This window comes from Neomonachus schauinslandi, chromosome 3 (genome assembly GCF_002201575.2).
Source record: "Neomonachus schauinslandi chromosome 3, ASM220157v2, whole genome shotgun sequence".
Lineage (NCBI taxonomy): Eukaryota > Metazoa > Chordata > Mammalia > Carnivora > Phocidae > Neomonachus > Neomonachus schauinslandi.
The window spans coordinates 154,741,200-154,765,232 of NC_058405.1; the positions used below are offsets into that span (position 1 = coordinate 154,741,200).

At 40.5% G+C, this 24,033-nt stretch overlaps 1 protein-coding gene across 1 annotated transcript in view; it reads right to left on the minus strand.

The window, feature by feature from the left end:
- HECW2 (HECT, C2 and WW domain containing E3 ubiquitin protein ligase 2) overlaps positions 1–24,033 on the minus strand; it is a 225,631-nt gene that overhangs the window by 107,900 nt on the left and 93,698 nt on the right. Inside the window, exons 4-9 of the mRNA XM_021702919.2 lie at positions 22,840–22,915; positions 18,036–18,205; positions 15,291–15,433; positions 9,572–9,672; positions 7,787–9,136; positions 6,457–6,552 (exon numbers count right to left, since the gene is read on the minus strand). Of these exons, the coding sequence (XP_021558594.1) occupies positions 6,457–6,552; positions 7,787–9,136; positions 9,572–9,672; positions 15,291–15,433; positions 18,036–18,205; positions 22,840–22,915 (1,936 nt within the window). The remainder of the gene's footprint in view (positions 1–6,456; positions 6,553–7,786; positions 9,137–9,571; positions 9,673–15,290; positions 15,434–18,035; positions 18,206–22,839; positions 22,916–24,033) is intronic.

The following is a 24,033-nucleotide window of genomic DNA, read 5'->3' on the forward strand; positions in this document are numbered from 1 at the left end:
ACTTGGCATTTACTTCCTTGTCTTGCCACATTGTAAAGTGGGGTGTATAATCAGTGTGCAAATGAGTCTGAGAACAATGTATTGGGGTGCATATGTATATGCAGTGCACCAAATTGGGAAGTAGAAGGCCTGGGGCTTCTGGCCATGGCTTTGTCACACCTTTGCTCCATGACCTTCAATAAATCACTATACCTCTGAATCACAGTTTCTTCACCTGAAAAATGAGAGGACAGTATTATACCTTGCCAAGATCCCTTTCAATTCTAAAATTATAAGAATCTTCAAAATGACACCCATTTTTCTACATTAGGTTTAGTAAGAACCTATCAACATCTTATGTCTAGGCCAGAATTTGCAAACTAAACTCTAATTAATTTAGCCGTATAGAGCCAGGGGCTTTGAGGTCCTGAGAACCATCTGCCAACTCCGTGCTGGCCACCACAGCCCCAGTGTTACCTCTTGTGCCTACTGGTGTTCCACACGAGATTTTATTTGCATAAAGAGCTTCATGGCAATAACAAGGTTTGAGAACTGGTATCTACAGAAACGCTTCTCAAAATGTGGGACTCCGGCTGTAGGTATCAGAATCACTTTGAGGATCAATAAAAATGCAGATTCCCAGGACACACCTTAGATCTGCAAAATCAGACTATCTGAAGTTAGGACTCAGTCATCTACATTTTTGACAACCTTCCCAAGTGACTCCTAGACACACTAAAATGTGAGGGACACTGACATAAATTTGTAAGAACTTAAAGCAGCTAATTTACTAGATAAAGCCATGGAGCTAATGCTAGATTTCTCAGAGGTCACGACGTAGAGGCTCACAAGAAACTAAACTTCATCCTAAAGACTCCGAACTGAAATCCAGGAGCAAGTGGACTGGGAGATATCCCGAGACTCAAATAGAACAGCCCCCTTTGAATAGCTGGACAATAAGGGGGAAATTAGAGTTGCAAAGTGTGTAAAAGTTCGCCCAGGCCACTGTCACAGCATTAATCCCTCGCCAGGGCACCGGAGGGAGGCAGAGCAGGGAAGGTCTTGGACACTTCCAACTTTTAAAATCAGCATTTGTGGGAACAGGAGTCGTCCCTGTGATCCCTCGTCATCCCCTCAGGCATCTTTCCCAGTCCTTTCACACCAGACCTTGGTCTGCGCTGGACTGTCCAGCTGGCGATGAAATGAAGCCGTGAACACATCTGGGAGAGTGTGGAGACTGGGAAGAAGATCAAAAACTGGACATAAAGGATGGCACTTCAGGGGAAGCATGAGCCACATGAACCAAGGGGACGAGAGGATCACGAGTGGGACTTGAGTTAGTTATAACTGGGTTTAGAAGGATGAGGAACATGAACTTCGGGAAGTAAATGTATAAGCCACTATAAGAAATTATAAGAACCATGGTGTCTTCGCCACATGGTGAGATGATAAAGTTATAATGAACTGAAGGTATTCTAAGGAAAAAATTAAGCTTTTGTGGTAGATGCGGGACAGCAGTGTTTAAAAGATTAGTTTTTCCTTATTCTAACACTCAAGGAGGTGTATAGCATTTGTACAAGTACAGAAGTAAGTTAACTTATCTATGATTTTGGGAGGCAGCATAGTAGGTCTACTTCCCCTTCGGGAGGGCGGGTTAGTGATCACAACAGACGCAAAGAGTGACGGGGCACCAGTGCACATGCATGCTCAGTTTGGGAGTATTTCGCAGGCGGAATGTGCTCTTCTCTGTATGTATATTATAGTTAAATACAAAGTTTAAAAAAATCTCAAACAGCTGCCTATGGTGGACCTTAATAGTCAATTTTTAAAGAAAGTAGCTTTTTAGATTAAAAGTATGAATTCTTCTCTTAAAATTCACTTTTAGGGGCGCCTGGGTGGCTCAGTCATTAAGCGTCTGCCTTCGGCTCAGGTCATGATCCCAGGGTCCTGGGATCGAGCCCCGCATCGGGCTCCCTGCTCAGTGGGAAGCCTGCTTCTCCCTCTCCCACTCCCCCTGCTTGTGGTCCTGCTTTCACTATCTCTCTCTCTCTGTCAAATGAACAGATAAACTTTTTTCAAAAATAAATAAATAAAAATTCACTTTTAAGCTCTAGAAAATAAGAGCCCCTAGCCTTATACATACTAGAAAGTTAGATTAATTACACCTTTCAGATTCACTGCCTTACTTTAAACCTTCATTTCAAAGGATGCTTTAATAATGAAAGTGCACAACCAAAAAAATGATAAACATTCTCCTGTGTTTTTCCAGACCTGCCCATTTGAACCTGCCACCTAAGTAGTACGCTAGTCCTAACAACGTGGCAATAATCCTGGGATCCTACAAGAGTCCAATAATCTAGATGGTTCATCGTGAGTCTAATCCTATTCCTACACTTTTGGGGGAAAAACACTCAACAGTTCCTTACTGTCCCCAGTGCAGCAAGGGATTAAGTCACAATTATACTGGACCCAGTAAGAAAAATAAAATAGTTTTTCAGAAGGGGCTGAGCTGACCGTTCTTTTTTTGCTTCTCTTAAGGCAAAAATGACCAATATCTGTCATGCTGATGATGTTCCAGGGGGCTTCAGCCCTGACCTGCCTCCAGCTGCCAGTGCCATCAATCACCTCAGAAGAAGATAAGCAAATTCTGAAGGCGCTCAGTGTGGATTCAGATTGAAGCCACTTCCAGGGAAGGCTCACCATACTGCCATGCTGCCCTTAAGACCTGGAGTGTTCTTATGTTGTATGGATCATGAGAGCATCTCTCAGCCAGGGATTGGAGTTACATAGCTCACAAGGTCATTTCTCAGGGCCCGTGGCCTAAAGCAAGAGTAAGATTCTGAAAACAATTGGTAGGACATCGTTACAACTGTGTCATCTCTGTACTAAGTCCAAGAACAGGTCCCTGATTCTGAGATAAGAGGAACTAGATTAGATGCTGAAGCAAACAAACAAGGAAAACTGCTTTGCATAAAAAGAGATCAAATAGATGTTCAGAGACTAAGTTATAACACTGATGCTTAGCCCACCACATGATCAGCTGTAACAGGGAAAAGATATAGCAAGGGATACCACTGAACCCCCTTAATTGAGTTCGTAAATCCTCAGAGAGAAGCCTAAGTTTGCTGGGTGGTTTCTTCACTATATGTTAGCACACGAATTTCAATTAAGGTGAAAATAAGCTCAAATAACAATAATAATTAGGAAAAGAAAAGAAAGAATCAAGAATGAGGGGCGGGCATCAAAGCCCAAGGTACAATGTTTCAGCAGCCTGCCCCACAGGGTTGTGGATAGCGATCGACACAAGGAGGAAAAAGTGCTCCTGAGTCTGATACAAAAGCTTAACAGAGCAAACCTGTTTGGGCTATGTTCATATTGTCACTACAACCACTTTTCTTCTATTTCAGGGCCCCTGGGGAAGAGTCCTGCTGAGTAATCTTAACCCAGAAGAAGGAGAAGAAAGTTGAGCACTTTTTGAGCCTTCCTAGGTTTGACCTCAAAACACTACAATAGAATAAAGCTTCAGGGAAACCCCTAAAGCGTCTGATTTAAGGTGATGCTTGCACCTAATAGATAACACACCACCACACAAGCCACTACTCTGCTTCTAAGTAAGCTTTCAGAATTTATATTCATCTACCCACACAACAGTCCCTTCCCTTCTAATCTTAGATCAGAATACCTGATAGAGGAGAAGGAAGGTTTAAGACTCTGTCTCAAGTTTTACTAGTATGGGATCGTAAACAAGTTACTTAATTTATCTGGGCTTCAGTTTCTCCATCTATAAAATGAAAGAATCATTTTAGCCAATTTCTACTCACTTGACCTACCTCATAAAAATGTAACAAAGAATAAAGAATGAAGCATGTAAAAATGCTCTGTAAACTATAAAGCATTATGCGAGCTTGAATATTATAATTCATAGTGTTAAAAGTACAACTCTTAGCCTGAAAATAATCCAGCCAGGTCATTCAAGGGATGGACTAATCTGTACACTCCAACGGGATGCCCCGTGGCCGGGCCTCCCTGGAGACACTGCATGAAGGCAGAGGCACAAGGCAGTGTGGAATGTGGAATGCCATAGCTCCAAGTCAGAGGCGTGGCCCGAGGTGGTAGCAGAGTTGCCCAGTTGGGAAAGGAAGGCAGAGAACTGGTTAGGTTGGGGACAGACAACTAGCAGGGCAGCCATGTGATTAAGTAAGGTGTTGAAAGGATGAGGCACACATGAGAATAGGAGGGGCTGAAACAGTGGGAGGACAGAGCTGAACAGTAATCAGGCATGCTCAGACCATAATCTGTAACCTAGCCTGGATAATAGAAATCCCCAAATTTGTAAGTTGCAAGTTACATAAAAGGGATTAAGAATTTTTCTCCTCTTGGGGCACCTGGGTGGCTCAGTCAGTTTAAGCGGTCAGCTCTTGGTTTCCACTCAGGTCATGATCTCAGGATCCTGGGATTGAGCCTCTCGTGGAGCCCTGCATAGGGTTCCACACTCAATGGGAAGTCTACTTGAGGATTCTTTCTTTCTCTCCCTTTCCCTCTGCCCCTCCCCCCCCACTCTCTCTCTCTCTCAAAAAAAAAATATTTTTTAAAAAAAGAATTTCCTCCTCTTCAGTTACTCATTAAATTGAATATACTATTAAATTGCTGTTTTGCTTTTAGATATATCAACTTAATAAAATAAACCAATTGTTTATTTTTTAAAATCCTAAAATATATTCTGTGTAATAAAAATATCAATGTTTAAACAAATGCATTGAAATATCACAAAAAGTGGTCAGTTTCAGCAGGAAAGTACTTGTCTGTATTATGCAATCCGGAAAACAAAATCATGCTTCAGTAAAATTCAGAGCAATTACATGTGGCCAGGAAGAGGCCATTTACCCATACTCTGATGTGACACAATGCCTCTGAAACTCGAATTACTATTAATCCACATACACATATAAACAGAGCTCTTCCAGAATCCTCTCCTCATGTTCCCAATTCATTTTTTTCCTATTATATCTAAGTATCTCCCAGGGATATTTTTCTTTTCTGTCTCTAATCTTTTCTCCAGGGGTAAACAATAAAGAATTTTTTTATTCCCCCACCTGCTTAAGATGACATAATGGTTAATTAATCTCTTGGTCTATTTTTTAAAGTTGCTTAAAATACACATTTCCTATAAGTAACTACCTTCAATCATCAAAATACATGAACAAGGGGAGGAACTGTACACAAAAGAATTTCCAAAGGATCAAGCCAATATTTTGACCAATTGTACATAGTACTATTCAGCTTTTTTGTTAACACTCACCAAAACTAAGCATTCAGCATTTCAGCCCTACATATGCTTAGTCCCACAGCCCCACCTTTATGTCCCACCATTTAAAAAAAATTTTTTTAATTTGAGAGAGAGATAGAGCATGATCAGGGGGAAAGGGTAGAGGGAGAGGGAGAAGCAGATTCCCTGCTGAGCAGGGAACCTGACACGGGGTTCGATCCCAGGACTCCAGGATCATGACCTGAACCCAAGGCAGATGCTTAACCAACTGAGCCACCCAAGCACTCCTATGTCCCACCATTTTTAAAACACAGAAGGCCAAGGGCATCAGCTTCTTGCTATGATCACCTATAAGGTGGGAGAGTTGAGAGAGTGAATAAGAAGAAAAAGCAATAATGCAGAAAGATGTATTTTCCAATGTGTTCCCCCATAAGTAGTATTTACTGAGCTTTGTTACTGTTCATCAAAATGCTTGCTCTTACAGAGCAATACTGCTTTAAGGGATCCTGGACATTTAAACAGAGCTTAAATTATGTCCAGATTATGACTGGCCATGGGTATCGCTCAGACCTGTGGATACAGGTTGCACAACTATTTTTCCAGAATCCCTCATCCTCAACCATCCCCCCTTTAAGTGTTACATGTTTCTTGAAAGTGAAAGAAATAACCTATCTTTCAAAACCTCAGATGATTATCATGCTCCAAATAAATGGTAGACCAATTTCTGAAATTATTAACACTTCTCTGCATATCCCCAAGGAAAAAATCAGAACACTGCACTTAATGATTTAAAATGCTGTAAGTGAATAGAAAGAAGTATATCACATAGAGTGAGGCTTTTCTAAGAGACTGTACCAATTTGTCTCCTAACTGAAAATTCATGCTGCTGTTAGGCATAATTTTTAAAATTTTCTATTATGAACCCAACTGTCCCAAATATCTGGTTCTGTATCCCAATTACAGTATTGACTCTACGGATATTATAGTATTTGCTCCACCCCACCCCCCACCCTGGCTGCCTCCTCATTCAGCAGGACAGTGCCAACAAGGAGTCATCAGCTTAGCACTTTCCAGTCTGCAGCTGCTCTGTCAAGGGGCAGCCCTGAGATCCCTTTCTCTCATCTCTCATCTTTTCGTTCCCGTGGAAAGGATCTGCCTGTCATCCTTGCACCCTCTGAGCAAGGCGGACCCCTTAGCTAACAGGTGCTCACTTGGTGGAAGAGCCTCGTCCACCCTCTGGTAGCGGCTAACATCTTGGCGCACCGAAGGCAGCGATCTCAATGGCTGGTGGCCATTGGCCTGAGAACCTAGGATTAAAGAGAAAAAGGTACTTGGGTAGTGTTTTCCTCTTCAGTGTCAAAACAGTCTTTGTGAAAAACAAAAACAAAACCAAAACAACAACAACAATACCCAACATAAATCCTAGAGCTAGTCTCTTTCCTCTCTTTAGTCTCCTTTTCCATATGAGGACCCAGAAACAAAAGAAAAGAACAAGAGCTGAATGCTCAATCAGAAGAGGGTCTTCTAGAGAAATGTCTCTCTCTCTACCCATCCCCCCCCCCCCACTTTCTCCTCTCCTGGCTGGTCCTGGTCATGCACCAATGTTTTAGGGCCACATAATGGCCGCAAGATGATAAAGGAAACAAAAACAAAAATAAAAGGAAAAGAGGAGGAGGAGAAAAAGGGGATACTTTAGGTAGAAAAATAAATTACAGAATAAGAAAATCATTCCCATTTCTGAGTCTGAGCTATTTAGGCACAGTGAATTATCCTTAGACTTTCTGATGCATCAAAGGAAACATTCTACCAGGTCATGTTCATTGAGACATAATACAAATTTTATGTGTAAATCTGCATCCCCAGATACTAAAACAGCTTATTCTTCAAGTGTCAGAATGCATCACCTAACTTAGTTAACATTTTTCGTACTGCAGAAGTAAAAAATATTACAATTGATGCAAAGTACATATTAAGTTCTGTTTTGAGGGTTTTATACAAAGAGGAGTAACTTAAGATGTTATGAAAGTGGGGAGCCTGGGTGGCTCAGTCCTTAAGCGTCTGCCTTCGGCTCAGGTCATGATCCCAGGGTCCTGGGATCGAGCCCCGCATCGGGCTCCCTGCTCGGCGGGAAGCCTGCTTCTCCCTCTCCCACTCACCCAGCTTGTGTTCCCTCTCTCGCTGTGTCTCTCTCTGTCAAATAAATAAATAAAATCTTAAAAAAAAAAAAAAGATGTTCCTGAAAGCCTCTACACATTACACTGATGTTAAAGCTGTCAGCCTGTTTGGTTTTGTATCTACAAACCCAGGTCCCACTGGAGATTCATTATTGAAATTTGAAGACTACCATTTGACAGGCCTCTTATTTCAAAAACAGAGGATCTGTTTAAAAAAAAAAAAAGCTAACTGTTGAGGACCAAGGTGAAGAAAAGAATTCAGATAACATGCGACCTGCAGTATAATTTACATTGAGGGACAAAACCCCAAGGCTTCTCTTGAAGCGGTATGCTTGAGCCAAGAGCCATACCGACTTGTACATCCTACCTCCAGTGGCGCCCTCCTCCTGGGCAGTGGCCCCTTCACAAGCCCGGTGGGCATCCCCGGCATCACCCTCTTCTTGGGGCTGGCTCTCGGCAGCAGCAGCTCCCTCTAGGCTCCCGCGCCGCTGCCAGACCTCCCCCACCTCCTCCTGGTGAGGTAGAGGGGCCAAGTCTGCCCCTGGCCTTTCCTCCTCTCCACTGGGCGCCTGCACCACAGGTAAAGCACTGGGAGTGTGTATGGAATCCTGCGACCCTTCGGTGGGGCCACTGCTGATGGGTTCTGCTGCGCAGGCTCCATCTTCCTCCTCCTGAGAGGAAAAGGCCGGGGTTTCGGGAAAGCGTGCACTCTCAAGAGACGAGCACCGCGTGTCCACTGAGGAGAGCTGTGTGGTAACGCTCTCGTTGCAGGAGCTGTCGGCGCCTTCCAGGTCGCTCTCGCCCTCCGGCCGCGTGCTGGCCTCGCTCACGCTCTCTGTCCTGGCAGGGTCACTGGGCTCTGTTTCAGAGGATACCTGGGAAGGCTCAGACCCCTGATCCAGGGACTCAGTCTCACTGATGGCTCTGCGGCTTCCTCCTGACGTGTCGGAAGTCCCCGTGTCTGCCCCACTCGTGGGCTGATCCACCTCCTGAGAGCCACACAATTCGGTGCTGCCCTGGTCAGCACTTGGTTGAGACTCTGGGCCATTTTCGCTTTCATCTGGGACTGGGCCTGGGGGTAAGGAGGCCTCTGCCAGCTCTGGAAGATGTTCTGGCTTATCCTCGAAGGAAGCGGCTTCATTTGTGGGGGCTTCCTCCACCTCCACTGGGTTGTCTTCTGGCTTTGTCTGTGATGTCAGGCTCACATCATCAGTTCTTGATGCCGTGCCAAACATTATTAGCCCTCCCTCCTCCTCCAAGGAAGATGGATATCCTAGGTCTTGCTGGAACTCGTGGTCTTCCTCATCTGAGTCGATATGAAGCATTGCATTGAGTCTTGTGTCAGTGGGAAAACTACTCCTTAGTTTTGGAGAGGCTCCCATGGACCTCTCCGAGCAGGTGGCCGTGCCCGGCCTGGAATGGCCATTGTGTTCAATCGCATCTAAGTAATCATTGAGTGAATCCTGACGTCCTCGGGGAGGTGAGGTCCTTGAAGAAGTAGAGGTTAATTCCTCTGTGTCTATTTCCAGAGTAGAGCTAGTCCTGAGAGAATGCTTGGGCGTCCCATCAGCAGCACTGTCCTCAGAAACTGGTCCATTAGAACAAACGGGGCTGTCATGATGGCCCCCAGGCATGTCCTCCTCATCAGAAGGGCTTCCTAGGTCTCCATTTACAGTATTGACCCCAAGTATTGTGCCAACAGCTTCTGGAGAAGCATCTAAAGGAGAAAACAGCATTTATTAAAACAAAGTGGTAATAACAAATGAACTTTTAATGTCCTATTCCTTTGCCACCCATCAGTTCAACAAATTCAGTCATCCCATTAAGGCCTCTTTACAGTATTACTGCCTTGAGAAGATAAGCAACTCACTACTAAATGAGTATCTTGTTGGTTAGTTTGACATATGAAGTGTCTATGTTCACTATTACTAGAAATTCTATAGCCCAGTTTCCAAACACAGGCATAAATCTAAGAGATATTTTTGATAAACAAGCTTGCCTATCTGCTTGGGAAACTTCAGAAGGTAATCACTTATTAGCTGTTTATTTTCAAAACAGGACACAAATTCAAATTCTATTCAAATATAAACTAACAACTGAGTAAGACTTATCAAGTTTTTCCTACAGCGATGTATTCACACAGCTATCTCACCTTCGTGCACAGAAGACGTAACCTCCACTTTAAACTGGAGGTACCCGCTCACGTGGTCAGCTGGGAGCCTGCGGCCAAGGTTGTAGCTGAGCATTTGGTCGCTGCAAGAGGAGAAATGGTTCTTTCCTTACTACACTGGTGTCAGCCTTCACCTCCTCCAGCAGGCCACCCCCAAATCTCACACACTTCTCTTAAAACTTACACTCACCAGAAAATACAACGCTCGAAGGCATGTTATAGTCCAATGTAATATGATTCATTCCCACAAAGGAAAACTTATAACCCCCCCCGACCCAGGATGCAACGAAATCTTGTTATAAGCCAAAAACGCAACACAGTATCACGTGATTTTCTTAAAGGGGACTGATGTGCTCTCTCACTGCTAACAGTGACCAGGAAAAGAGCATTCTCAAGGTCATCAAGTAGCTGTGAAAGGTCTACAGTTTGGGGTATTTTTCGACTCAGGTATAAAAGCGTAAGAGGGCCTGGCTCCTCAGCATTTAGCACAATAGGAAACTGGTCCTACGAGGACACAACAGGCAAGGACTATCACACAAGGACGGGCGGGGGGGCGGGGGGCACTTCACTACTGTACTTGAGGACTAGGGGCTGGGAGTTAGGAGACAGCAGGGTGAGAAGTGTCTGCCCCTGACAGCCGCTGCAGCTGTGGGAGGGGAGCATGCCACTGGACCTCCCCTCCTCACCTGCAGAAGAAGGGGACCGGAGCTGCTGGCCCCCACCAGGGGGAGCCTGGCTATCACTGCTTCCCAGCATGCCTTGCAAGAGATGCTAATGGAGAAGCTAGGTGTGCTGCTGGGCACGAGGCGTGCTGGAGGGCACCCCACCAGGGCCCCACCTTGGCCCCCCACTCAGGCTACCAGCCTCTTTGAGGATGAAGTTGTCAATCTTTTTCAATTCTGTGTTTATTTAATCAAAGTCAAATGCAATTACATCATGACCTTGTCTGAAGCAGCATGCATTCTCAATCTAATTTATTCTTAATTAAGGAAAATAATCAAAGGGATAGTACGAAATCATACTATCTCTGCTCTCACACTGCCCTCTACTGGCAACTTCAGAAGGAAAACAACACCTTTGCCTAATACTTGCACCGCTGTGCAGCTTAGAGCCACTAGTCTGCTATTTATTATTAATGCGCAGCACAGTTTTGTTTGTCCGTCTCTACCTTCTCAGGACAATTCCAAATAGATGTCACCCCTTTAAAAGACACACATGTGTGACTGTAAAATCCCGGTTCAGCTCTTAGGGATCTTTCTGACTTCTTAGCAAGAATTTCTTAAAACTGTAAGATTATTTTCTTCTTCCTTTTTCTTTTCTTTCCTAGAAACGAGGTAATAGTTTTTGTCTCGATTGATGCTTTTAAAATGTCATCAGGGAAATTCAAATCAAAACTACATTGAGATACCACCTTACACCAGTTAGAATGGCAAAAATGGACAGGGAAAGAAACAACAAATGTTGGAGAGGTTGTGGAGAAAGGGGAACCCTCTTACACTGTTGGTGGGAATGCAAGTTGGTACAGCCACTTTGGAAAACAGTGTGGAGGTGCCTCAAAAATTTAAAAATAGAGCTACCCTATGACCCAGCAATTGCACTACTGGGTATTTACCCCAAAGACCCAGATATAGTGAAAAGAAGGGCCATATGCACCCCAATGTTCATAGCAGCAATGTCCGCAATAGCCAAACTGTGGAAAGAGCCGAGATGCCCTTCAACAGATGAATGGATAAAGAAGATGTGGTCCATATATACAATGGAATATTACTCAGCCATCAGAAAGGATGAATACCCAACTTTTACATCAACATGGATGGGACTGGAGGAGATTATGCTAAGTGAAATAAGTCAAGCAGAGAAAGTCAATTATCATATGGTTTCACTTATTTGTGGAACATAAGGAATAGCATGGAGGACATTAGGAGAAGGAAGGGAAGAATGAAGGGGGGGAAATCGCAGGGGGAGACGAACCATAAGAGACCATGGACTCTGAGAAACAAACTGAGGGTTCTAGAGGGGAGGGGGGTGGGAGGATGGGTTAGCCTGGTGATGGGTATTAAGGAGGGCATGTACTGCATGGAGCACTGGGTGTTAGGCACAAACAATGAATCATGGAACACTACATCAAAAACTAATGAAGTACTGTATGGTGACTAACATAACATAATAAAATTAAATTTAAAAAATATATATCATATATTAGAAAGAAAAAAATAAATAAAATAAAATGCTTTGGTTTCCCAATGTGAGTGCTTCACGTGTGCCACGTGCACTCTGCTAAGGGCTCACCCTGCACTGTCTCTCAGCCTGGCGGGCAGGTGGCAGCTCTGTTTTCTAGAGGAGGACACCAAGGCGTGGGGAGGGTAAGTGACTTGTCTAAGGCCAGACAAGTACTGAGTGACAGAACCGGGATGAGAACACAGATTCATCTGACGCAGAAGGTCCTGCTCTGCAGTCACCACACTACCATCTCGCTTTATGTCTTCTCAGTGGTTCTAGGCTGCTTTCAGTAGCATGCACTTTAATGACATAATTTACTCATGGCTCATCTACATGTGACTGCTATTCTGATAGTGCCTTTCCTACTTAAACCGGTATTTTTCAAAAACCTTTTCTGCAAAAGGGTATATAGGCATTTCTTACTACTAGACGGTAGAGTTATGCTACTTTTACATTAAAGTGTTCAAATAACATCATATAATGGCTATAATCTGCATAATAGCAGGGCTGTCTTTTTCTTTCTCTTACCACTGTCTTCCCAGAATTTAGACATCGCCTAACACACAGAGGTGCCTGATCTTTGCCCACTAAGGCATGAACCTAGCAACAAATTACACAGGCCTGTCCTCAACGTTGTGGTTCCTCACCCATCTCTTTGGACATTAAGTCCCAGAATAATTAAACCTTCATTTCTTTGTTAAAAATAAATTGATCCTCATCTTCTCTTCCTCAGCCAGTGAAAGAAAGTGTTGGTGCTGATAATGGACAATTTCTAAAAATGATAGATTTTAGCTAGGAAATAAATGTTTAGTAGGAATTGTAAGAAAAGAACTGCATCCATCTGTGTTGCTCACTGTCATATCCCCAATACCGAACAGCATGTTTAACATTTAGTAGACAGTATACATGTATACACACATCATTTGTTGAATAAATTAATTAACAAATGAGACTCTTGGAAAGAAGAATTTTAACAGGTGATAGTACTGTTTATTAACCAAACTAGCCAGATACTCAATTCAACTATTCAACCTATAAATACAGGAAATCCTCCTATTCAGAGATTCTGAGTCAAGGGTTTCATCCTTTGTTGAGTGCCTGTCAGAGGAGTCACCTACTTTCTTTCTTTCTTTCTTTCTTTCTTTCTTTCTTTCTTTCTTTCTTTCTTTCTTCCTTTCTTCCTTTCTGTTTTTATTTATTTGGGGTTTTTTTAATATACTTTTTTTCTTTTATTTTTGTTTTTTTTGTTTTTTTTCTTTTTCATCTTTGTGCCTCCTTGTTCTTACCTAGTCTCATCTGACTCATCCTGCTTCTTGCTGTGATATATTACTGTGAACAATATATTATATATTATTATGAAACACGATTATGAAGAATAAATGCCAAAGTACTCTCACTACCTGAGGCATTCTCTCTCTAATGTAATCAGAGGGATTGACAAAGCATAGGAAAGTGATGTGTATTTTGGACAAATGTGGGCCACTCTCTGAAAAATATCACATTCAAACAAGTGCTCTCAAAATAGGTAATTAGTAAAAAGTTCTAGCTCATCCTACAAAATCACAGTCTATAAAACCTCAACTACTTCAGAGGGCTGCAATCTAAGAAACATAGAAGTAATGAAAACCCAGCACTTTTCAAGATGAATCAATTACTTGGTGGAAAGCAATAATCAGATCAGGAATATATATTTAGGTATTAATAGTTGATATATCAATACGTAGTATCATTCTTAATAAAGCAAATCCCAAGTAATTGTATCAGACAATATTTTTAATATACAGAAACATTTCGTAATTCCAATATTTTACAAATTCACGCTGGACTTCCTTCTAATACACCAATTCATGACTGGCAGTTCTTGAAGTGTCCAATTGTTTAAAAGACTAAATGAAAAGCCAGCAAGTCAACAACGGTTTCACATGCTGAAAAGGTTTTATTTTGCCTTGATCATTCTTACTGGTGTACATAAATTCACACTTTTATCACGTGTCATATATATTCTGTAAATTATATGATGATAATTATATAAATTAAATTATAGATATACTGTATTTACCATAGTTATCTTTCTCTTTTAAATCTTTCACTTTTTATAAATCCTAAAAATAACTTTTAAAAAACTTCCTAATGTAAACGATCTCTACCAGAAGCAATAATTGTGATTTCCTAGCTTTTATCAGATAAACCAGGCACTAGAATTTCAGTATAATATTCCTACTTCATGTGTGCTGGCTCGACCACAAATTCCATTGTCTCTGATGGCCAGAGAATTAAAATCCATTATAATCTCTTAGTTTCAGATTTTGAAGGGGCCTTCGAGTTCAGCTGGTCTAAACTCTGTATTTTTCAATGAGGAATGCCCAAGTAAGTTATGACGTGCCAAAATAAAACAGTCCATTAGTTGCAGAATGAATATGAATGATCAACCTTCCTTAGTTAGCTGGAATAATAACACATTGCTGCCCATCCTTGAAGTGTTGTAGAGAAGCCAGGATTCTAGAGCAGACTGATCTGCACTCAAGTCCCAGCTCCACCTGTTGCTTGCTAGTCTCAGATTCCTCATCTCGGAAATGGGTATAATCACCCTTTTTATCTCCCAGAGCTGCTGAGAAGGTCACATGGGTTAATGAGAGCAAAGTACTTAAGCTCTGACATAGAATAAACTCTCGGCATCTTTTCAGCTTGTTCACTTTTATTTATTACTATTGCTTCTACCATTGTGACCACTTCTGCTGCCACCGCAACCATGACCACCACTACCATTTGCTCGTGTTTTCTTACGGTGAAGAAGATACCAAAACAGTACCCTCAGTGCTACCTCAGAGCAGCAGCGGTGCTGAGTTTGCTGGCAACAACCACGCAGAAATACATATACACCGTTTATGATAAGGGATGTTATGACTTCTTAACTAGTTTATTCACAACTTACAAAAAGCTCACGGAAAGAAAACAGACATCAAATCACATTTTAAAATTCTCACAATGAGTAAATTTTAGTTGTCTGAATGAATGTATAGGTCTAGGAGCTCTACGATAATACCTCCTACGAGTCAAGGTCTTATTTTAAATGGCCCTAAAACAAGGTCGTTTTTTGTTATTCAGGAATAGCGAGTTGTCTGGATGGGATTAATTAGGACAAGGGAGCTGTCGACCTGACTCTAGAATCCTGCTCTAGGGAGAGACTTTTACTGAAAGATTTCAATATACTCAAAAACAATTGAGTGCTATGACATTTGACACAGAAATGTTAATGGTAGGCACATCTTGGAAAAGATAGATACAAAAAAAAAAAGGTACATAATGAAAACAAATTGCTTTTGTCCTGCACAGTTTAATGAGTATATGCAAACACTTTCATTTTTAAAAGAATTATCTTACCACTTCTTCTCAGTAAAAGTCCTAGGACTACAAAGTTTCATTTCAGTTGCTTCTGTGCAAACTAATCTCAACAAGATCCCTACAAGTGGGGTCTGATTACCCAATGGCTTGCCGCTCCAGCAATCTCTGGACTGGAATGGTTAGTTTCCCCAGAAAACGCTTGATGATGGGACGGCTCTTGGCAAATTTGTCTTTAATTTCAATTTCTAAGACATCAGTAAGAAGTGCAAAAAAGGAATATTTCTGAAAACGAAAACAGATAACATGTTGATTCAGAAGAAAGACAAACATGAAATTATATCATTTCATTATTACAGAAAATGGTATCTCTTAAATCCTAATGACTTAAGAGTCCACATTGCTAGAAATATCTGCAGCCACTGTCCATCCTCTGTTCATTTAGAATCATTAGCATTCACAGTGATTACAGGCACCAGTTAAGGATCTGCAGGACAAAAGAAGCTCCTTCAATCATTCAGCCCTTCCTGGTTCAACATTTTATGGAGATGCTATCAAATATTAAATTGTACACAATGCAATTTTAGTACTTACCGCATTTATTGTATCTCAATTCTTTGAAATTTAATACCCTGTTACAGGATGGTTTCGAATTATCACTGTGTTTTGTTAAGAGCAATTTTAATTCCTCATCCTATGGGATTCTGAAGTTGTACAGCACAGGTTAAAATACTCTTCCACTGGGCGCCTGGGTGGCTCAGTTGGTTAAGCGACTGCCTTCGGCTCAGGTCATGATCCTGGAGTCCCAGGATCGAGTTCCGCATCGGGCTCCCTGCTCGGCAGGGAGTCTGCTTCTCCCTCTGACCCTCCTCCCTCTCATGCTCTCTGTCTCTCATTCTCTCTGTCTCAAATAAATAAATAAAAGCTTAAAAAAAAAATTTTAAAAAAAAATACTCTTCCACTTAGTGGCTAAAGTCGGAACATCTATAGAATACTGTGGTTTCTCTGATAAATATCAGAATAAAACAATGTTTCAATGGAAAGTACTTAATTTAAAGGCACATGGGACAGAAAAATAAAAATATGAAGTTAACATAAGCTTTGTTGTTTTGCTTAGGAATGCCATTAGAGAGAATCAGATTGGCTATTAATAAGAATACAAAATAAATATAAAAAGCTTTATTCATTTACAAAGGCTGTCATGTACATTACCTTCATGTTATCTTTACAAATACTATTTTCAAGGATGAGATCTCAGGATAAGGAAGTGATGAGGCCAGAATCTAACCTGAACCATTTCGCCCCTTCCCTGACATTATCCACTCAACCACAGTGATGCGAACGGTGCCAGCCAGTCTTACACTTAGGCACCACTAAGTTCATTTAGTCATAACAATTTAAGTTCTGCCAAGGGCCATGGAGTCTAGTAATCTGCTGAATGGAAAAAGCACTTGCTGAGTATAAGAGAGCTGAGTTTAAGCACTACCTGTGTCTCTGAGCAGCTAGTTGCATAAACCTTTCAAGCTTCATTTTCTTAATCATCAAAATGGAGAGATGATGATCTCATCCCTTATGCCTCCTTATTAGGCATACACTGATAACATGGTTAAGAACTTTGTAAATATAAAATGTTAGCAAAAGAAAGTTGTTGCCAGTATCATTCCTATATCCACTATGTTCCTTCTAGAGCTCATAGTGAGATGCATATTATGTCTTCTAGGCTTCTAAATGTGTTAAATTAAGTGGTATGCCTTTAAGAGTTATTTACTATTTGGAGATCATAAGTAGTTTTTTAAACCAGGTGTTAAGAATACATGCAGTATTTAATCCATTTAAATAACCATAAGAACTTCTCAGGAGAAACATCTTGCTGTGCTGGCAAGTCTCAAATAGGCATACCTTTTTTTTCCAATTGGTTTTAGACCCCCTGAACTATCTCCCGCCCCAGTGAAATATTTCTACAAAACTATTAGAACATATTATTGTCATTAAACATTTAGGGAATGATCTGACTCACTGTAACAACTCCTATGCCAATGAACGTTTATCCAGAAACACTCTAACACTAGTAGGTGAAACATGTCTTGGATCTCTGCGAAATGGTGGGAGAGCTCCTACTTTGTTCAGTAGATGAGAAACAATGTCTCTGTTCGGTCCACTTGACTTTAATGATGCAGTGCACTAAGATGACAGGTAGCATAATGTAGCTGTGAGGAACTCTAAGGTATCTATCATCAACACATCAACAATCTGGCTTCACTCAGGATGACGAGTCCTTGAATAGCTTATTTAATTAACCAAAATCTAGAAATCCAAAAAACATTTGCCAAAGCCCATAGGGAGAGAAATTCCCTTAATCTGTACTTAATACATACTAGAACAAAACATTGGGAGGGCTTTTAAAGTTTTTTATTTTAATTCCAGTTAGTTAACATAAATGTTGTATTAGTCTCAGGTACAAAAACATAAAATTTTAAATAAAAATAGGATTGGTGTTACTGACTTTTCCTTCTGCCTCAGGCTCTAATATGGCTCGGCAAGGCATGATTACTGACTCTGTCCTTACTTAAAATTTTAATATTTGTTCATCATGAATTTTTTTGCATTGATTTTGATTTTTCTAAAAAAATTTTCATTAAAATATTAATTTTGATGATTGAGTCTTTTGGCCCCCTTAAGTCGTGCATCTGAGGTAAGGACTTCACTTACTTTGCCCTACACCTGGCCTTGGCTACAAGGGACTATCTCATTCTCGTCCCTTTTTCTAACAGAACCCCGAGACCCCTCAGCCATCCTGCCATGCTCATAAACAGCTCAATGATACACAGAACAGAGACGGACTTGGCCAACTTCCTGTCAAGTAGAAGACCCCTGAGGATCATCTTACCTCTCGGTGCCAAATTGGATTAGTGGTGTTACTGATGATAGTAGACCTTCTCTCCTGCCCATGGTGCGCACAGGTGGGGAAACTGCTCTTCTTCCCTGGCTGAATGGACATCTTAAGATAAGGGTCAGGATTGAAGAACATCCCTTTCTTTAGCCCAACTGCTCTAAGATCTTGAAAAAGAGGAGGGAGGGTGGGGAAGAGAGAGGGATGGGTAAACAACAGCAAAACAATCACAAAGTTATTCACAGTATGATCACTTAGATAAGTGAGGACAAGTGAGTTATGACTAATTCCAGCAAGGGGGTCTCCTGACAGGCCACAGAAACGAAGCCAAACATTTACCATCACCTTACGCACCTAAACTGACCTTGCCTGGGAATCATCTTGATTCTAACATGCGCATCTTCACATGGTCTGGCAAACAGCATTTCAAACAGTAGCTTGAGAAAAATTCTTGGCAACAGTTTATTTATTTATTTTAATGATTTTATTTATTTATTTGACAGAGATAGCAAGAGAGGGAACACAAGCAGGGGGAGTGGGAGAGGAAGAAGCAGGCTTCCTGCAGAGCAGGGAGCCCAATGTGGGGCTCGATCCCAGGACCCTGGGATCATGAACTGAGCCGAAGGCAGATGCTTAATGACTGAGCCACCCAGGCTCCCCAATAGTTTATTTTTTTTTAAAGAATTCTAATATGTTCTTTCATGAGAGAAAAATTAAGTCTTCTACATACATATATGAAATTACAGACCATGTTTAATTGGGGATAAAACTCGAGAGCACATATTCAGTTGTACCACATTTAAAATGTCATATATACTCCACAAATGTAATGAATGTTAGGGGGAAAAGGAGACCAGAAATATTTCTAAAATTTGAATGCCACCTGCTGTATTAAGTGATTATGAGGTTACTGTTTAGGAACTTACATATTTGATGACTGTGTCAGAACTCATCTTAGATTCACTAGTTGTTATTTCACACTAGGTGAGCTGCTAAAATTTCTGGCTAAAGTCTGGTAAGTGAAGAGACTTTTAAAAGGAGTCAGGCTAAGGGATACAAACATGTCAGGCAATAAACCCAGATCTGCTGGGTCCTCAACACCTTTCTGAGAATATTAGTGTGAATAAGATTGGCCTGAGAGCTAAGTGATCTTCAAAGCTTCTGCAATCATAGACTGTTTCTAAGTAACTTAATGCAATTATGATCAGTCTAGGGAGGTGCTGACTCTTGGTCCAGCGAGAAATTCGGCAGATGCCTCTGAAGCTTCAGAGATCTTTGGATTACCCAGATCAGTAATTTATGGTGACCTTAAATTATAGGAGGTCACCTGAGTCACCCTACTCAGGCCCATTCATTTTTTTTTTAATGTGGGCTCCACGCTGGGCCCAACATGGGGCCTGAACGCACGACCCTGAGATCAAGACCTGAGCTGAGATCAAGAGTCAGACGCCCCACCGACTGAGCCACCAAGGTGCCCCTCAAGCCCATTCTTGAAACACGGTCTTTCTCAGTAGGACAGAATTGGCCTGGGGTTGCCCATAGAACCATATTCTCTAGGGAGTGTTGCCTGGAGGAGGCTCCCCCATAGCCGACAAGAACTTGTGGCCTAGCGTGTTGGCCGATGACAACTGATGGGAAGCAGAGGAGGCAGTTTTAATATGTCGGCAAAGGTTGAAAAATTCAACCAGGAAGCCTTCATGTTAAGGACACTGCATGAAATACAGTAAGATGTTTGCTCTGAAAACCAGCGGCAGAAGGGAAAGATGAGTAAGGAACTAGACAGGCTCTTCAGGGAAGCCGCTGTAAGCTCATTAGCCTTACAGCCCCCACTCCCGGCACTTCACAAGCTATGGAGTCATTATTAATACAGCATCTGCCTCTGACTATCAATTTAATAATGCTACATGTTTTCACTTGGCTTTAGTTAGCATAAAGTAGCTTCAAGAGAAAAACACCATTGGCATATTTATTTTCTTATCTTTCTTGATTATGCTTGCCTCAGACTCAAAGACAGAAGAATAATATTCTTTAGATATTAAATTTACTCCTAAAGAAGGGATTTCTTTGCAGTAAATGAGGAGTAACATGTACAGAAATGGCTGCCACAAAGCCTGACAGAGCTAAATTATTCATGCAAAGCATTCCTTTGAACAAAAGCATCCCATTAGAAGATTAAGCCACCATGGTGAAGGATGTCACAAATAACCCTCATACCAAATTTTGCCACAAGGAACACTGTACAAATAAATCTTCATTAATAAATGTAAGAAATTACCAATTATTTGTAGTTTGATTATTCAGTTCCCTTATCCATCTCATTCCTGCTCTTGCTTCTCCCTTTTGTCTTTTATATATTTTATTGCTCATAAGTGTCCACATAACCTCATAGACCAAAAAAGAACTCAAAGTCACAAAGGTATGACATGTTAAATATCCTTGTTTAAAGTCTTACATGGAGAAGAGGATGAAGATATTCATCAAAACAGTTTTTGTTTTAGATGTAGAATTCAATTATTTGTGTCCCTACTTAACATAGATAATCAAGAGTAGAACATTTGCAGGTAGCCATTCTACAGAGCTTAAATGCTCTTGGATAAATATTACCATTCCCTGTCAACATGCTACAACTGGATTAATTTTTCAGAATTACCATTATAGAACTGCTTTCATCTTCTATAATTTTTAGCCACTTCTGTACACCATCTGCAAATATCTGACAATACATTAGGAAATAAAACAGTTATAAAGTAGCCAGCCACCATGTGTATTGAGGTGGGATGTTAGAGGAAATTATATTTAAAGAAGGAGCATTTGGTGGTGCCCCAAAGCTTATTTCCTACTTTTAGAAAAATGTCCTGGGATTTTCAGCTTCTAGATGGTCATGCTCCTATGGGGAGTTAATTATCATCCCCTCGAGTCAAAATAGATCATATTTAGAATGATATTGATCACTTGAAAGCTTAGGGCAATGCTTCTAAACTAAGAAAACCATAGGATGGTCAAACTCTAAATTTTCTGAGCCATGAAGGTTGGCTAATTGTTCCCTACCTATAAATGAAGGATTTCTGTACCTGCAGCCGCTCAGGGCTGTGAAGGTCTAAAGCATAGCCAGATAAATGTTTTCAGGGGACACACAGATAATGAGGAGCAGGAGACTACTAACACTGGCCGTGGTACTTCTAAGTGCCCTTCTAAAAACCTAGTTATATCTTAAACCCTGAGGGGTCCAACCAAAACATACGTATTGGCTAAATTTGAAGTATAAGCCACCAGTTTACGACTTCTGAGATTTTGCCAGAGAATCAAAGCAAAAAAGGCTTTCACAGTAAGCAACCTCACATGGGAGAGAAGGAACATGCTAGAACAGAAATGGACACTCCAAAGGCAAAGGCCAGCAATGAACTAATGTGCACACTTTCATCATAGGTGGTGATCATGCATCATGGAAATGTCTGTTTTCAAGATCAGCTTTCTCTCACTCTTGAGAATGTCAATTTTCATTCACAACACTTTTTGCAGCCAAGAAAAGTAAATCTAATTTAAATTTCAGAAGCACTGTACCCATGGAAAAATGAAAACAAAACATCTTACGGTGACAGACATCTGTTCGACTGCATTTTGTATGTATCGTAGCACAGTTTTCTATTTTAAAAGTCCATTTCAAATACTGATTTTCTTAGTGCAAATCTTGACTTTATAAGTGCCAATTAATTTTTTTTAAATCAGTAGCTTTCAAATTTTTTTTACTTTTTTTATTATGTTATGTTAATCACCATATATTACATCATTAGTTTTAGATATAGTGTTCCATGATTCATTGTTTGTGTGTAACACCCAGTGCTCCATGCAGAACGTGCCCTCTTTAATACCCATCTAACCCATCCTCCCACCCCCCCCCTCTAGAGCCCTCAGTTTGTTTTCCAGAGTCCATCATCTCTCATGGTTCATCTCCCCCTTCAATTTCCCCCCCTTCATTCTTCCCCTCCTGCTATCTTTTTTTTTTAACATATAATGTATTATTTGTTTCAGAGGTGCAGATCTGTGATTCAACAGTCTTGCACAATTCACAGTGCATGAAATCTAGTTTACTCTGAAATCCAGTACACCCATGCATAGGTGTGTGTACTTTTTGTGTGAAAGTTTTCAGTTTGTATAAAGTGATGTTTTATGAAAAAATATTTCCCTTTAGTGTAAAACTCTGATTTTTTTTCCTATTCTTTTTTTTTTAACTGCTGGTTTTAACTAAATTAAACTTACATAACACAAATGAGTTCCAACTCAAAATCTGAAAAGCAGTGTTTTTTTCATAAACATATAAGCAATTAGAGTATTTCACTAACCAGAAAATAAACAAAAAATTGTCTTATCAGCTTTCCAATTTTTATGTGTATTTCTCCACAGAAACAGGAGCATCCCTTGGCTTATTTTTCTTAGTCTCCAACTTTTTCCTTTCTCTAGATGAGCTAAGCACACCTTGTTTTCAAGAAACAAGGTGTTTCAAGGTTTTCAAGAGAAAGTTCTACAGTGGGGTGAGCACACATTACATTACAGTGTTCTTTTAAAGTAACTATACATAGTTGCAGTCTTTTTATCATTAGAAAACCTGGTGGAAGAAATAATCTCCAAGTTTATATTAATAATCTAATGGTAAGAAATATACTTGAATTTCCAGAAATATTACCAAAAAATATAAATAACTACTTCATATATAATACATGAGAATCTATAGACAAAAATGACCATTCATGTCTTTGAAATTATATATTTTCAAACTGGACATCATGTTTAAAGACATCCTTACCTGACAAGGTAAAGCTAACTAGTTTCCGAGAATGCTGATTTCCAGAAGCACCTCCTTCCATGCCTTCTGCCCCCATCTGCAGAGGAAAAGCACGTATTGGAAGTTTCACAGGAGTATGATGGTACTCAACTTTCTTAAGAAGCCACATATATTTGCAAATATAATGATTTTTTGTGTCAAACATGCATTATAGTGTATGCCTTTTCATATGCTATACATCTTGGAATCGAGACATAAACGTATATTCTCAGAGATGAGAGAGTCATACCTCAATTTAATCTTTACCCCAAATGAAACCAACACAAACTTCTAAATTCCCTGGGATATGAATCAACATACTTCATGGCCTTTTATTTCTTTGGTAAGAATATAGTTGAGATGTAGTAATGCACTTATATTGCTATTACTGTATTAAAATAATCCTTTAAGTTAAAAACCAAACACCAAATTCCTTTAGATTTATTAGGAAAACAGAATAAACTAAACAGATGATTTATATCAAGCTCATCCACATATATGCAGAATTGTCCTCTCTTGCCAAATATTTGAGTGACCATGTGGATGTTCCATTGCCCTTGTAGATTCCTATTTTATTTTGCTGCAGGTACATAGCACGTGGTATGATAATTAGCAATGAGAGGAGTTTGCAAAGTTGTTGTACTGGTTACTGTATTGTAAAAGTTTTCCGAAAAGCTTTCAAGTAAATTATATCTCACTTGAAACCAGTCATTTATGGACCACATAGCAGATCTAGGCTTTCTCTCAATTTTTTTTTTTTAAATGGCTTTAAATTTATTCAAGATGGGTGGAACCGTGGGTGTTAACATGCTCAGCAACTTGTTAATGTTAAGAAGGTGCTTGTTCTAGAATCATTATTTGCATTTGAATGCTTAATATACTGGATCTTTTTTTTTTCTTCCTTCTTTTTTTTTTTATTTTTTTATTCTTATGTTAATCCCCATTCATTACAGCATTAGTTTTAGATATAGTGTTCCATGATTCATTGTTTGCATATAACACCCAGTGCTCCATGCAGAACGTGCCCTCTTTAATACCCATCACCAGGCTAACCCATCCCCCCACCTCCCTCCCCTCTAGAATCCTCAGTTTGTTTTTGAGAGTCCATCGTCTCTCATGGTTCGTCTACCCCCCCCGGTTGCCCCCCCTTCATTCTTCCCCTCCTGCTACCTTCTT